Source organism: Rattus norvegicus, chromosome 2, assembly GCF_021556685.1.
Source record: "Rattus norvegicus strain SHRSP/BbbUtx chromosome 2, alternate assembly SHRSP_T2T, whole genome shotgun sequence".
Taxonomy (NCBI): domain Eukaryota; kingdom Metazoa; phylum Chordata; class Mammalia; order Rodentia; family Muridae; genus Rattus; species Rattus norvegicus.
Window position 1 is genome coordinate 216,116,627 of NC_141535.1, and position 17,299 is coordinate 216,133,925.

The following is a 17,299-nucleotide window of genomic DNA, read 5'->3' on the forward strand; positions in this document are numbered from 1 at the left end:
TTGGTTGATGTTATAGTCTGTGGGAGCACTGAGGGATCTAATTAATTGACACTGTTGTTCACCCTATGGGATTGGAATTCCCTTCAGCTCCTCCATCGTTTACCCTAGCTCTTCTACTCGGGTGCCTGAGCTCAGTCCAATAATTGGCTGTGAGCATCTGCATCTGTCTTAGTCAGGAGCTGGCAGAGCCTCTAGAAGGACAGCCGTACCAGGCTCCTGTCCATTAGCACTTCTTAGCATCAGCAAGGTTGTCAAGGTTTGGTGTCTGCAGATGGGATGGATCCCTGGGTGGGGTGGTCTTCGGATGACCTTTCCTTCAGACTCTTCTCTGTTTTCATCCCTGCATATTATTTACACAGGAACAATTCTGGATTAAAAATGTTTAGATGGGTGGGTGGCCCCATCCCTCCACTGGGGCCAAGTCTCTCTACTGGAGGTGTTTTCTTCAGATTCTATTTCCCTGCTGTTGGGTATTTCAGCTAATGCTATTCCCACTGGATCCTGGAAGCCTCTTGCACTTCTGGCATCTGGGACTTTCTAGTGGTTCCCCGAATTCCCCACCCACCACCATTGCTTGTTTCTATTCATTCTCCTCACCCTCTGGATTCCCTCCTGTCTCTTCCCACACCTGGTCCTGCCCACCCTTTTGCATCCCCCTCCTCTCTCTCACCCAGGTTGCTCCCTAACTCTGTCTCTCATGATTATTTTGTTTCCCCTTCTAATAGGGTTTGATGCATCCACATAAGACCTTCCTTCTTCTTAAGGTTAATATGGTCTTTGAGTTGTTTTGGGAATATTTTGAGCTTTTGAGATAATAAACACTTATCAGTGAGTGCAAACCATATACATCTTTTTGGGTCTGGGTTACTTCACTCAGGATCATATTTTCTAGTTCCATCCATTTGCCTACAAAGTTCATGAAGTCATCATTTTAATAGCTGAGTAGTACTCTATGTGTAAATGTACCATATTTTCTTATATCCATTCTTCACTGAGGCATACCTGGGTTATTTCTGGCTTCTGGTTATTATAAATGAGGCTGCTGTGAACATAGTGGAGCATGTGCCCTTGTTATATGTTGGAGCATCTTTAGAGTGTATGCCCAGGAGTGGTATAGCTGGGTCTCCAGGTACAGCTCTATCCAATTTTCTGAGAAACCCTGGATTGATTTCCAAACTGGTTTGGCCAGCTTACAATCCCCTGAGCAATGGATGAGTGTTCCATTTTCTCCAATCCTCGCTAGCATCTGCTTCACCTGAGTTTTTGATGTTAGCCACTCTGATTGGTGTGAGATGGAATCTAAGGGTAGTTTTGATTTGTATTTCACTGACTATTAAGGAAGTTGAACATTTCTTTAGGTGCTTCTCAACCATTCGAAATTCCTTAGTTGAGAATTCTTTGTTTAGCTCTGGACGCCACTGCTTAATTGGGTTATTTGGTTTTTTGGAGATTAGCTTCCCGAATTCTTTATTATTTTGGATATTAGACCTCTTTCAGATGTAGGGTCAGTGAAGAATTTTTCCCAATCTGTAAGTTGACAATTTATCCTATTGACAGTGTCCTTCGCCTTATAGAAGTTTTTTAGTGTCGTGTGGTCCCATTTATCGATTTTTATCGTAGAGCCTGAGTCACTGGTATTTGGTTCAGGCAATTTCCCCTAAACCAATGAGTAAGAGACTCTGTCCTAATTTCTCTTCTATTAGATTCCGTGTTTCTGACTTCATGTTGAGGTCCTTGATCACTTGGACTTGAGCTTTGTGAAAGATGATAAATATCGATCTATTTTCATTGTCCTATATATAAAACACCAGTTAGACCAGCACCATTTTTTTGAAGATGCTTTCTTTTTCCACTGTACATTTTTAGCTTCTTTGTTAAAGATCAAGTGTCCATAGGTGCATGGGTTTACTTCTGGGTCTTCAATTCTATTCCATTTATTGACCTGTCTATCTCTGTACCAATACCATGTGGTCTTTATCGCTATTGCTTTGTAGTACAACTTGAGGTCTAGGATTCCCCCAGAAGTTCTTTTATTGTTGTGAATTATTTTCGTTATCCTGGGTTTTTTGCTATTGCAGATGAAGTTGAGAATTGCTGTTTCTATCTCTGTGAAGAATTGAGTTGGAGTTTTGATGTGGATTGCATTGAATCTGTAGATTGCTTTTGGTAAGATGGCCATTTTTGCCACGTTAATCATACCTGTCTGTTAGCGTGAGAGATCTTTCCATCTTCTGAGTTCTTCTTTTACTTTTGTCTTCAGAGACATGACGTTCTTGTCATACTGATCTTTTACTTCCTTGGTTAAAATTAAACCAAGATATTTATTATCATTTGTGGCTATTATGAAGCATGTTGTTGCCTTAATTTCTTTCTCAGCCTCTTTATCCTTTGTGTAGAGAAAAGCTACTGATTTTGTTTGAATTAATTTTATATCCAGCCACTTGGATGAAAGTGTTTATCAACTGTAGGAGTTCTCTGGTAGAATTTTTAGGTCATTTATGTATACTATCATATCATCTCTAAATAGCAATAGCTTGTCTTTTTCTTTTCCAATTTGTATACATTTGACATCATTTGTTGTCTAATTGCTCTGGCTAGAATTATGCGTATTATATTGAATAGGCAGGCAGAGAGTAGATGGCCTTGTCTAGCCCTTGATTTTAGTAGGATTGCTTAAGTTTCTCTCCATTTAGTTAGATGGTGGCTATTGGTTTGCTATATACTGTTTATATTATGTTTAGGTATGGGCATTGAATACCTGTCTTTCTAAGACTTTTAACATGAAGGGATATTATATTTTGTCAAATGTTTTTTCAGCATCTACTGAGATCATTATGTAATTTTCTTTCTTTGAGTTTGTTTATAGAGTGGATTACTTTGATAGATTAATATATATTGAACCATCTCTGCATCTCTGGGAAGAAGCCTTGATCATGCTCAATAATATTTTTGATGTCTTCTTGGATTTGGTTTGCAAGAATTTTTTGAGTATTTTTGCATTGATAATCATAACAGAAACTGGTGTGAAACTTTTTCTTTGCTGGGTCTTTCCGTGGCTTATGTACCAATATAAGTGTGGCTACCCAGAATAAATTGTATAGTATTCCTTCTGTTTCTATTTTATAATTTGAAGAGTATTGGTATTAGGTCTTCTTCAAGGGTCTGATAGAATTCTTCACTAAAACCATGTGGCCCTGGGATTTTTTGTTTGTTTTTGTTTGTTTGTTTGTTTGGTTGGTTGGTTGGTTGGTTGGTTTGGTTTAGAAACTTTTAATGACTGCTTTTATATCTTAGGGATTATGGAACTGTTCAGATAGTTTATCTGGTGCTGGTTTAACTTTGGTACCTGGTACATGTCTTGAAAATCATTTACTTAATCTAGATATTCTATTTTTGTTAAGTATAGGCTTTTGTAGTAGGATCTGTCTGATGTTCCTTAAAATTCACTTAGTTTCTACCATTATGTCACCTTTTCATTTCTGATTTTGCCAGTTTGGATTCTACCTCTGTGTGCTTTAGTTTTTGCTAGAACTGGCTAAAACTAATGAGTCTAGTTTCTTGTAGTTTTGGTTTAGTTTTTGTTGTTATTACTGTTTTTTTTTATTTTTGTATATCATTAAAGTAAGATGGACTGTAATATGTGGTGTTGAATACCTTTAATTCCAACACTTGAGAAACAGACTATCTCTGTGAGTTCTAGGCCAGCCTGGTCTATACATTGAGTTAGAGAACAGCTAGGGCTATTACACAATGCACTATTTAAAAATAAATTGGTCATGATTGTTTCTATTTAATTTTGCTCTTGTATGAGCACTGTATTATTTATTACTATCTATTTGGTCACTTTCCCCCACTTTCTTCTTTTTTCCCTCCTGTCCTCCCTCCCTTGCACCACTTTCTTTTTATCCATGTTTCTTTTCTTCTTTTACATTATAATTAAACAATTTACAAAGATTAGTAAAAATCATAAAAAGGTTTAAAGCAAAGACTTTACTATGATCAATGCCGAGTAAGCAATCTAAGCTTTGGCTGTTTTATTGCCCGAACAGATGGATGGCCATAGCCAAAATGCTTTGGCATTAATAGTGCCAGTTTTCCATCAGAAGAAAACTCCCTTGTAAATCCTATTGAAAAAGAGAAAAAGAATTCTGAATCAATAAATTAGTAGTCAGGCCACTAAGAAAACTGAAATACGGAAAAGACCTAAATTATGCTACGTAGCTTAAGATAGGAAATCTAAATTATGTTTTATAGGTTAAGATAGGTGACATAAATTATGCCATATTCTATAAGATAGTATGATATAGCTGAAGGGTTGCTAAACTGAATAATTCTAGGTATTATCGGTGTGTTCTTGTCTTACCTACAAATGAAAAGCTATAATAGTGTGACTCATAATACATAATTAAGGAGATGTTTGCTATGTTGTGGGAATAGAGGCTATTACTTTGTCAAATTGGCAACATACAGCATATTTAGCGTATTTATTACCGTACGTTTTCTTTTCTTTTCAGAATTGCAAGCAATGCCTTAAAAATGTACACTGTTCATTAGTTTATAAAGTAAAAACTCAAGCTTTCAATTCAATAATTTTATCTTAAAAATTATAGGAGTGGTAACACGGTCACACAAGGAGTTGTAGAGCAAATAAAAGTTCTTGGCTGGTTCCTTAGTAACTTGCATAGGCCTTGTCTATAGAAACAATTCTGAAGAAGTTTCCCCATGGAAAGAAAATGTAATAATCTGAAATTCAAGAAATGTCTCATACAAAATGAAAAATTATTTCAAGGCTGTGCAGTTGGAGAATTGGCTCTCAGTGATGCATAATGTGCTTAGGATTTAACTGTTTCACAGTTTGGTGACCTTCAATGAAATAACATCCGTAATAATTACAATGGCTGCAATATGAATACACAATCAATGCCCATCAGACACTGAGGCTCACTAAAGCTCTTATTGTTTCTCTCATGCACACACATTAGGAAAGAAGCATCCCAAAGCTTCATATTTACTTTTCTAAAATCATGTTAATTTCTTGTTTATTTCAGGCATTACTAGAGACTCAAAATTTACTGCGCACTCAGGTTGCAAATTTTACCTTCAACCTTGGATTTTCAGGGAAGTTTTACCACACAGGTAAGAAGCAGCTTTGTGTTCTCAGGCAGCTACATAATAAATAGGATACAGAATTTTAAATGTTCCATAAGTAATAGATGTAGGATGCCTATATTGATTATGAGGGGGCAACTTCGGGGCATTGTTTGAGTAGTTAAATTAAATAAAAAAAAACAGCAGGTTTCTTTATTAGGCAAGAAATACTAGAATCAAGGGCAAATGAGGAAGACTGACTTTTAGACTCTCTAAGAGGAACCATCATCACTGTGCCAGGTGAAATATGTAGCCTTTTGTCTGTGTCATGTAAGCAAATACTCAGTGTAGGAACAATGATGACAGAGATGATATAATGACCCTCATTGGACAGCATTTTTAACCATCAAATGGTTGGGTTGATTGATACTTCATATATATTATATATATACTTCATATATATTATTTTTCACTCAGAAAACACCTGGTAATAGCATCTGGGTTTTATAGACTCAAAGAAATACAATAGACTCTAAAGGTCATCTTATTACTTTAGCTTCTTTAGAAAATATTTCCTAAATTTATTTTCACTCAATAGTGCCAGTATCCATTAAAATCCTTACATTTAGTTATCCATTTTTCCCACCTCTGTCCATTATCTTTCTGTTTATTCTCAGCCCCTAAACAAATTCTCAGAACTGGCCCAGTGTTCATGCACTTACTCTATGCTCCTCTACATCTTCTTTGCATTCTCACATTCATATTTTGATGTTTTATCTTCATAATATTAGCCTTGTGCTATATTACATAAGGGAACTATGCTCATAAAATGTATTGTATTACATTGGTGGACAAAACAATAGTAAAGTATGTGTTGGGGCCTCCATAAAGAAGATATCCCAGATCTGTACCTATGTGTGCATTTCGGCTGTAAGCTAAATACTTTAAGAAGGAAGAAAGCTGTAGTTTCCCAGCATCATAACAGAAGCATTTCAGTCATCTCCAGGTCCTCGTGCAGATTATTGACTCATAAAACTATCCCATGCAATGGTAGCCTATAATCATCCTAAGTGCAGCTTCCTTATGCAAGGAGGTGTCACATGCTAAGCTCAGCATGGGTTATTTGAAGAGTGAATTTTACCAATGTCTCATTTGTTTTTTTCCTGATGTGTGTGAGTTTTTGTTTGTTTGCTTGACTTTGTTCTGTTTGTTTGTTTGTTGTTGTTGATTTATTTGGTTCTACTTTTAAATATGTAAATTCGTTTAATGTAACTGAATGGAAGATAGTACTCGGGTCACTCGTACAAATAATTGTACATTTTAAATGGCATTTTGCAGAAAGATTGGGCCATCATCTCTGCACAGATGAGGTGGTTCCAGCCTACAATTTGAAGTAGTCATTGTTTTGTAAATGTTCTTCAAAAATCTCCTTAAAAATGGGTTCAGCACTAAGAAGCTGTAACTCTAATGGAATAAAAGCAGATAACTGTGACGACTGTGTCTGCTCAGGCGGGAGATTATTTGCAGCTCATAAACAAACAGCACCGTTTTGTCATAAATAGATTCGTAGTGGAAATAAATCCATTCTTTGGACTGAAATGTACTACATAACCAAGTCATCTTTTATTTCCTTTTAATGCTTAGACATATTAAACCTGCCAGATGTGAATGTTGCTGGAAGTTATAGTATTTCTCATTTCTTCTTTATCATCCCGTGCATGTGAACAGTATATATCCACTAAAAAAATTAAACAGGACACTTTTTGTTAATATTTCAAAGATAGTTATTAAGATACTCTCCCAAAGACACACTTTAATTATAATCTCTTAAATAGATTTATTGACTTTCAATTTGAACGACCCTAGCCAAGAAATGATGGAAGACAGTCTATAATATTATCCTGTGGGAATAGCTCACTTAGCAAGTGAGACATATGTATATATACATAAATCTCAAAAATTTAATTTTCTTCACTTAAATATATAACTTCATTTAGCAACCAAGTGGTATTGTCTAAAGGACTATTAAAATTATAATTAACACATTTAAGCTACCAAATGTTTCTCAAAAACTGAATATTTTGATACCCTTTATCATAAAGGAATGCCTCGCCCTTACCAATTACAGCCTATCTGGAAAGTTAACATTATAGAAACAAAGGTTGAAGGGCAAGAATGTTCATTTCTTCTCTGTGTTTGTGGCTGTGCTGTGTAACCATGGAGAGGTAGACCTGTCTGTACTCGCAGAATGACTTGATTTCCCAATGAGCAAGGCTGCTGATTGATAAGCCTCATTGTTTTGAAGACATTTAATCTCACGTTTCTAGTGCAGTAATGACTACCGCTGCAAGCATTAGACTGTCCCTTATATTTGCATTTAGCATGGTTTCTTACCTGTCCACCTCTCTGACCTTCACATGTGAAAGCCAATCTCACCCTAAAATGTCATATTATTAAACCTTCCCTAATAGTCTTTCATGCACAGGTAGCAGATTGAAGGAGGAATACTTGGTGATGATTAAAAAGAAAAAGCAGAAGTGTGGAATTTAGAATTAAATTTCTAAGTCTGAGAATGTTTGCATCTTGATCGAAAATGCATCATGAAATCATCACTAAATGGAAACCCTGCAGTTCAGACCACCCTCTGAGAGTGCTGTATATTATATTTTTCACTGGATATGATTCTAGTGAGAATTATTGCTGTTATTATAATTTAATAATCAAAAAGTCTATGTAGCATCAATAATTGTCATGAATCATGTTTAAGAATTAGATCAAGATTGTTTTCCCCAGTTATCAGTTTATTCCCTAAAAGTTCACTTAATTAAAAATGTGTTAACTTCAAAGATGAAAGAAGGGAAATCATTATCTCAGTTTTGTCATTTTCTTTCTTTATTTATACATTGTGGATTAAAAGACACTCAATGGAAACAGATGGGCAGTATTGAAATCAAGAATTTGACATATTACCAACTATACAAACATGCACAAACTACTTAACCTTTCTGTACTTTGGTTTCCACATCTCCAAAATTGTATTAATAATATGACCTCCCATACATGAGGTTGTAAATTCTCATTATTAGTATTTTTGAAAATATTTTCTATGAGAGGGAGTGTCTATGAAATACTAACTTGGATCTATTTTCTAATTCAAAGGAAGTAGATAGATGTTTAATACACTTTTATTAACTAAGAAGGGTCAAACGGGTGGTTAATAAAGGTGGTTATATATCCACCTGTGAAGACATGGCAAACACTAAATAAAAAGAAAATTAAGAAATATTTTTCACATTTAAACATTAGACTATTTCATACACAATCAGCAGAAATTTTTTGCAAAGAAGAATAAAGAACTAATGTAATGTTCTCAATCGTATTAACTCTTATACCTTCACCTTTACACCTGTTAATCTATAGTTCGAATCTTGCTGAAAGCATTGTTTATGTGGAGCCCTGGGCTCCAGACTGTAGTAGAGCACCCGCTTCATGTTTAGGGTTCAGTTCTTAGCAAGGACATGCACACCATCAAAAACCTCATGCTGACAGATTTAAAGAACTTTCAGGAGCATGTCATTTTTCTCACAACAATGACCCTTAAAAATTAATGACAAGAAGCAATCTTCTTTTGTACTTCACTCTGACTGAAAATTTCTAGGAAACAAGAGGCATCATGTTTAAATAAGAAGTAAAAGCTTAATTGGAGCACAGGTAATTTAATACCTTTAACTTGTTTCAATGTGCTCATTAAGAACTACGAATAACATTATAGCCTGTTATTTAAGCACACATGAATTTTGTAAATGTATGTGCTTTGACTGGCAAAATGTACCATTTTCACTTAAACTTGAAATCACTTAAAATTCTACTGTGTTCTACCAGCATGACTTGCTATCATATTTTTCATTAAGCTATATAAAGTGCCAAGGGTCAACTTCATGTGGCTTTGAATTATATGACCAGCAGAAAATAAGACAAAGATTGGCAGAAATTAATCTATGATGCTTCAAAAACAGGAAGCTGAAAAAATGTCACTTTCAAACTTGCCTAGAGTGTTTGTAAATTAGCATAATCTCTGATACAAAATTGCTGATATTTTATGATCAGTCATTCAACTGTTTATATCAATATTCTAAAAATTGAGTGATTGACCTTGTTCCTGGTCAAGGAAGCACTCCGTGACTCCTGTCATGCACAGTAATGAGTAGGAGAGCTTGAAGAGAAGGAAATCCTTTCCCAAACACTCTACACCAAGAGAAAAACAGGCTGGTTTCTTGGGGGTGGGGTGGTTAGCAATCTTTATTCACTTGTGACATTAGCAACTATTTTAATTCATGGTTCAATCTGTTTAGTTACATAAAACACCTAGCATAAGCATTGCCCCAGGAGAAACGATATATGCTTCTTAGCTTGGATTTCAACCTTTGATGATCCTCATACAATAATAAACAAAAGTCAATGAACCGGGAGTCTGAAACCAACAGTTTTAGACAACTTATGAAAAGTATGAATGTTGCCTGCCCATCTCACTCAAAAGACTTTATGAATATCCAGAGTTCTTTAACTCTACATAGTAGAAGGCTAAGGCCATTGACTATTTACAAGAAGGCACAATTAAGGTATTTTATTATTCGGTGTCCTAGGATAGAAATGTGCTACAAGTGCAGCTTAGTAAGACCCAGTGTTTGACTTTAAAAGGCATGATCTATACAGGATAAATCTTTAACAATGTGGAAAAATATATCAATTAAAAGCAAAGCAATTACACCTCAGTTGATTTGATTTTCAGAAGGATGAAGTCATTGCACTTCTATCTGGAAGTCACAACATGAAGTACTTCCCTCAGTCGATCTCATTGACCCTTTACTAAAACTTTACCGCAAAAGTATTCTTATCTTCATTTTAAATGAAGAACCTGCGACTCAGAATTATACTTATTCAAGATCAAATAGTTAATTATGTAGAAAAGAAGGAACTCCCAAGAATTGAATCCAAGTGCCTAACACACTTCATATCATTTCTTCCATGACTGAAGAAATCTTTTTCATAGAAACATTTGAAGAACCCTTTAAAATAACATTAATACATTGTCCCCTAATTTAATTTTAAAAAAGCAGAAAGCAGAGAACCCACCTATTAAATATAGTATGTTAGCAAAGGGTGAACTAAACAAAGGCATACCAAAAGCCAGTACATTTTTAGTTTACGTAGTTTAGTAGTTTGAAATTATATAACAATTATTGCATGAATAAATTTGAGACAATTTAAATTTTTCCTAAATTTTGGAAAATTATACAAGATACATATAGTTTCATACAGCAAAAAGTAGTTTTGAAAAGATGCAATGTGATGTATTCTCAAAGAAATAGATTTTTTTCTGTTTTGCTTTGAAATATAGCATCAGAGTGCCCTTCTTGTGCATTGGGCTAAAAATTGTTTCTATAATGAGAAAGGCATACTAATGTTCAATTATCAAAGAAAGTTTCTTTTAGAAATAATTATAAGATTCATTGTTAAAGTTTTGTGAAATTGTTATGATTTATATAAATTTTACTATAAAACAAAGTTGAATTAATATATATATAGCATTAACTTGAAATGTAAAGAGGCAAAAGTACTTACAGAATAAATGTTATATCTTTAAAATAAACACTAAAAGATTTTAAAGATAAATACAAAAATAATTCCAAATGGTTAGGTCTAAAGGATGACTATGCAGAATGTTCTATTTACACTTTATTTTGCCTTTATATATTACTTTCATTTTCCACAATAATTCAGTAAATTTATGACATTTTCATAAACAGAAGAAATTTCATAAAATTTTCAACTCAATTATAGGCACACATAGATACAGTTTTAGAAAAAAATTATAATCTCCTCTGATCAAATTTTCTATAAACATTAAAATATCATTGTGAATAATATATACATCTTCCGTGGTCATCAGGACCCACCATACCTTTATCCATGCCCCTCGTCTTTGATGTAACTTATACTAAACTCATGATTTTTCTGTTTAGAAAGTAGTATGAATAATTTAATAAGCCTTGCAAACAGCCATTGTCACTTTCCATTTCACAGGGACTGAAGAAGAAGATGCAGGGGATGACCTTCTGCTGAGGTCTGTGGATGAGTTCTGGTGGTTTCCTCATATGTGGAGTCACATGCAGCCCCACCTGTTCCACAATGAGTCTTCTTTAGTGGAACAGATGATTCTTAACAAAGAATTTGCCCTGGTGAGTATACATGATTTTGGCATTTCTCCATTATGGCCATGATCTAAAAACAACTTCTGAAATAATAACCTTGATTGAATCCCATGAAAAGAGAACGAGAAAAACATTAAAGGGCAATACACATATTACAGATTCAGGTTGCTTTGTAATACTCTGTGGCAGTTATGTGCACCTATTATGCATGATGTTATTATACATATTTATAAATACGTATTATATATACATAGATATATAAAATATATAGGATGTATACATAGTGGTAAAAAGTGGTGTATTTTCAAGGTCACTTTCTAGAAGTGCTACCTTATTGAAGGATCCTTCTAGGTTAAAAAAAGGAAGAAGGAAAAGAAAGGAAGGAAAGAAGGAAGGAAGGAAGGAAGAAAGAAAGAAAGAAAGAAAGAAAGAAAGAAAGAAAGAAAGAAAGAAAGAAAGAAAAAAAGAAAGAAAGAAAGAAAACATCATGCTTTCTCCAGTATATCATAGTAAAGTATCATTATTTCTTAAAACTTCCCTCTTTTAAGTTTGGCTAAATTAAAGTTTTCCATTCCTTTTAAACCTTACTGTGTCTTCCTCAGCAACAAAATATTCAAACATTCAAAACACAAACTGGAAGTCCTTGCTCCCAATAACTGAATCAATAGATTAGCAAGGCCTGAGACTTGCACTTCCAAAAGTTCCCACTGGATTCCCCTGTGATGGGAAGAGCTACATCTGTAGCTTAGGGAAGGACTATTGCCTTTTCTTGTGTTCTGAATTAAATATATATACATATATATATATATATTTGTGCATGTGTTTGTGTATGTCTGTTTATTTATTTTTCTCTCATATATTACATCCTAATTGCAGGTTTCCTCTCCATCCTCTCCAGCCCACCCCCCCAAATCTTATCTCACCTTAATATACTCTTCTTCCATTTCCAGACAGAAAAGAGAAGGCATCCCAAGAGTCTCAACCAAACATGGCATAACAAGATACAATAAGTCTAGGTCTTACGAGGGTTAGATGAGGCCACTAACAGGAAGAAAAAGATCTCAGAAACAAGGAAACAAATCAGAGAGAGTCCTTGCTCCTCACCATTAGAGGAGTCCCACAAGAACACAAAGCTATACCAAGCTAACATATATGCAGAGGTCCTAGGTCAGATCCATGTAGCCTCCCCAAGAATAACAGACGAAGAAAATGTTATACATTTCTACACATCTTTTTAATAATAGATGAAACTAATGAAGTAACTATAATATTTTACAACATAAAAAAATGTGAAGTTTGAATTCTCAGGTCTCTAAGTAAGATGTTATTGGAATACTACCCCAATCCTGCACTGTGAGCTGTTTCTACTGCCATTGTGTAATGGAGTTGGGAAAGAGATCCTATGCCTCAAGGCCAAGGTGTTTTAATATTGCCTTTAATGAAACAGTTTGCCTTATTTTAGGTATTAATTGAACTCATATTTGGAAGCATAGCCCTCAAATGCACACAATGGAGTCCTATGAAGACATACCTAGTTGTTTGTTATTCTTTTAAAAGAATACTTTTCTTTCTAAAATTCCAAGGCATCAGACTCCAAGCTGTCACACCTGCATGAAGAGTGCCCCCACTCATAGATATGGAAACTAACAAGTGATTAAGATAATAGATTTATAGATTGGGGTACCAAAACACTTTGAGTGAACTTTGTCCTTCAGTGAATGGTTGCTTGATGTAGTACAAATCACTTTAACCTTCTTTGTCTTGGTCTCTCTCTCTCTCTCTCTCTCTCTCTCTCTCTCTCTCTCTCTCTCTCTCTCTCTCTCACACACACACACACACACACACACACACACACACACACAGAGTAGAAAGAATTACCACATGGGACTGCTATGCAGATACACAAGTGAGTTCACAATAGAGTCAAACAGCCCATAACTCTCTATGTGCATTGTTGCTCCAATGATCTCATTTCTAAATACAAATATGTAGTTATATGTTGTTTTAAGTAGATATATGAATATATTTTTCAATGTGGATTTACAAAAGATTTGTATGGACACTATCTAAAAAATTCCATATTGCTAAGTAACATTATAACCATTATAAGTTAATTTGCCCTACTTGACAACAACCATGCAAATAAACACTCCTTGTGTGCTTTGAAAATCAGACATGCTTATCAATGGTCTTAAATCCACCCATCTCTACTGGCACTCAGCAGTCTGGCTCTCTAGATTTGTAGACTATATATTTCACCTGTTCAAGTCATTTCTTTTTTTTTTCTTTCAACCATGCTGAGAGTTCTGAACAAGGCTCTGATGTAATTGCTTTGTAATGAAATGTTGGAAGCTTTTAGAGGCCACTCAAAGCAATTACATTTGCTTAGTCAGTGATGCTAGACTCTACACTAAAACCTATAAGTACACTGTGTTTAAAAAGATTCTATTATGTGTCTCAATGTCAAAATATTATAACTTGAATGTAATGTATTACAACTTAAATGACGCTCGTTAAACACACATGTCACAGTGTCATTGTCCTTTCCTCCCCAGAGTTCAGTGCCATAGAACTCCAGACTGTTAAGCATTGTCTTTGAGAGCCCCGCCCTCCCAATCAATGGGGCATAACCATATGAGTCTTGTCCAGAGTCAAGAAACATTGCGTTCTTATAAAATTGTCTTTCTATTCCCAGTAACGTTTTGAAACCATCAACAGTATGAAGAGAGAACTGGGCAGTAGGAAGCACCAGTAAGATATTGGCAGGCTAAAAATTAGTCCCAACTGCTTGTAACCAGTTTTAATAAAGTTGGCAACTTATTTAATGTCTTCATGCTTCACTTTCTTCCCCTGAATGCTAATGGCTCTGTTTTTCATTCTCTACATCACAAACTTTCTTTAGATAATTAATTTACATCAACTCATCTGCCAAAGGAAAGCGCTGGACCAGATAATGCCACTGATCAATTCCAGTTCTAAAATTTGTGATAACTGACAACATCAGTACCCAAATTTGAATGGAACATCTTGAAATACTCAGCTGGCTGCAACTGGAGCAATTATAGGAAGGCATTTTCTAACTAAATGAGCATTTATATGCATAAAAACCAAATGCGCTAAATTCTTTCCTTAAAAATTGTATCCTAACATACCTAATTACTCCTTCATGGGACTATGGGTGATAGAGGATTGTCGGTTTCAAAAGCACACTTGTTTTCATAACATCCCAAACAGTTATCAAATAGACTAGTAGGACCTCGATACGATATCTGTAGGAAAAGTTTTTTAGAACTAAATCAGAACGGTCATATCTGTAGGACTCTGTAATCTCTCTGGGTAGAGTACATACTGTCTTAGAACATGTTTAAAAATGAAAGGAATATATTAATGAATGTTCGTTTATCCTTTCATTGTCCTGCAAGAAGCGTTACTAACAAAAAACTGTGTCATTGTTTATGCACTTACATATCTGTACATGTACTTACTAAGTACACGCACTTACATATCTGTAGGTATGCAGTGGGTGTGAAGGATGGATGTGCACTTCATCTGTGATTACAGATTAACTCTATGTGAAGTGTGAATGTACAATTTTAGTACATGAACATATATGCCATGCCTGTTTGTATGTTTGTACAGAAGGTGTTAATTTATTCATCTGTGTAGTCATTCAAGATACAGTAGCGACAGTGTACTTTACTTGGTATGACAGAAAAGTAGCGGAAAATGTCCCTAAGATTTTTCTATAATAAATCATAGATCTTTGCTGTCATTCTGCTGCAAGAGCTTGTCAATAAATAGCAGCAAAGGTTCAAAGATGACAACAAAGGCTGAAGAAAACCGGAAACATTCATTAACATGAAATGAGCTAATGAAATAGTGACCAAAAATCATCTCTGATTTAACCTACATCTCCATTTCAATCACAGAGGAGAAAAATACGCCTGAAGCATAAACCTGAATTATTTATTTTTACTCCACAATAGACATGTGAAAAAAATGTGTTTTGTTGTTTTAAGTTTAGCATGCACACTCATTAAAGTTTCTAACCCAGTGGGGATTTTCAGTCCACTGATTATTTCAAATGAGAAAATATCCTGAAGGGAAAAGAACCAGCACTTTGTCTTCCCTTCTAACATTTTTATAATGGTGCCATTCCCTCACATTTTACTGAATAGTAAAGTCTCTTATTTAAACTAAGTAACTGAAGACTCTTTAAGTTAATGGTTCTGAGTTCTGCTGTTTCGAAAGTTACACATATTTATGAAATATGCATATACCTGTTTCATAATTCGATCCAATATTCATCACATGAAAATGCTGACATTTAAGTTATTCTCATTGAAACACAAGCTGGCAGCTGAGAAGATGGCTCAGTGGGTAGAGTGGATTTTGTGCAAGCATGAAGACTTAATGACGGCATCCATGTTAAATTAGGACATGGCTGCGCAACTGTATCCATGAACTGGGAGGGAGTGGGCCACTAAGGCTCAGGGACAAGCCGGCCTAACCAAGCAATGATGTATAAGTTCAGTTACAGACTGTGTCTCAAGAATTAATGCAGAGAGTTGAAGAAGAAAGCACTCAGTATCATCTCTGGCCACCAGATGAGCCCATACAAGCACAAATTCACCGACATATGTATAGCACACACACTGGGTACCAGATGAACCCATACAAGCACAAATTCACTGACATATGTATAACACACACACACACACACACACACACACACACACACACACACACACACAACCAATCCCACAAATAGCTATCAACTAGCAACAACAGAAAATTCTAAAATAGGCTTCATGCTGTATCTGCTGTCTAACTTTCCTATTGAAATGGGACACGAGTAGACCTGTTGGCCCAGTAAGGTAAAACAGTGCTTCTTGTCCCTCTGTATGAGGTACAGCTTTACTGTACTACAAAACATGCAGCCTTGTGCAATGCAACGAACACATGTGTCAAAAAAAATTATAGGTGATATGACTTCAGAGTGAAGGTGCTCGCCACCAAGCCTTAGATGCTGAACCTCATCTGCTAGAGCGCACAGATGTTAGAGAGAGTAGGTCCCTTCAGGTTGACCTCTGATCTCTACACGTGTGCTGTAGTACATGCATGGACACATTGATACACACAACTACTAAATAGCAGTAATCTGTAACTAATAGATAGTCTGAGATGAGGAGTAAAGAAAATACAAGAATATGATTTAATTGTGATAAGATTTATTAGGTTATTTATCACTTTTCACAATGGACCGAGGTGTGTATCTCAGAGAATCAACAATGAATAATAGACAGTTTTCAAATGCAGAAGAGTAAATACACAAGAAACAGATGACTTAGATAAGACGATGACAGTTATTAGAGTAACCCAAAGCACCAAGGTCTAGAGGAGGAGACAATGTGAATTGTGATGACAAATGCTGTAGGAACTTCTCACACAACTTTCTGTAAAAAGTAAAGTTCAAAGAACTGGACAGTAGGATGGTGGTTTCCAGTGGCTAGCGACAGGGTAAATTAGGAACCTGTTAATAAGAAGCATGATGGTTCACTTGGGCAAGAAAAATGCACCTTAGCTTGCCAAGCAAAACAGTGTCTCTACAAACAATGAATTTTAATACATTGCACACTTCAAATGTCAGTGAGGTAGATTTTACCTTGTTTATTTAGCACAATAAATTAGTAGAGATGTTAACAATAAGTTGAGCTTCTGAGAGACCCTGTGGAGCGCACACCTATTTAGAAACATTCTTGTGTCTACTCCTTCAGCATTGAACATCCTCGAGATCTATAGTGAATTACCCACAATGTGAAGATTTTAAAGACACATTAGCTTTGCAGCAGTCTGAGTAGTGACTTAACAGGATGCCGCAGGTCTAATCTCTTATGAGAGTCACGGGTTAAGCTCTGGTGGAGGGTGATCTTGAGGTTACGTGGAAGGTCAACTACTCACATTCGTTGATAAGGTTCAGTTCTTCACAAGTGAGGAGG

At 35.4% G+C, this 17,299-nt stretch overlaps 1 protein-coding gene across 1 annotated transcript in view; it reads left to right on the forward strand.

Annotated features, from left to right (window-relative positions):
• Ndst4 (N-deacetylase and N-sulfotransferase 4) overlaps positions 1-17,299 on the forward strand; it is a 338,766-nt gene that overhangs the window by 149,130 nt on the left and 172,337 nt on the right. The window contains 2 exon segments of the mRNA NM_001191849.3: positions 5,049-5,136; positions 11,173-11,327. Coding sequence (NP_001178778.1) covers positions 5,049-5,136; positions 11,173-11,327 — 243 coding nt within the window.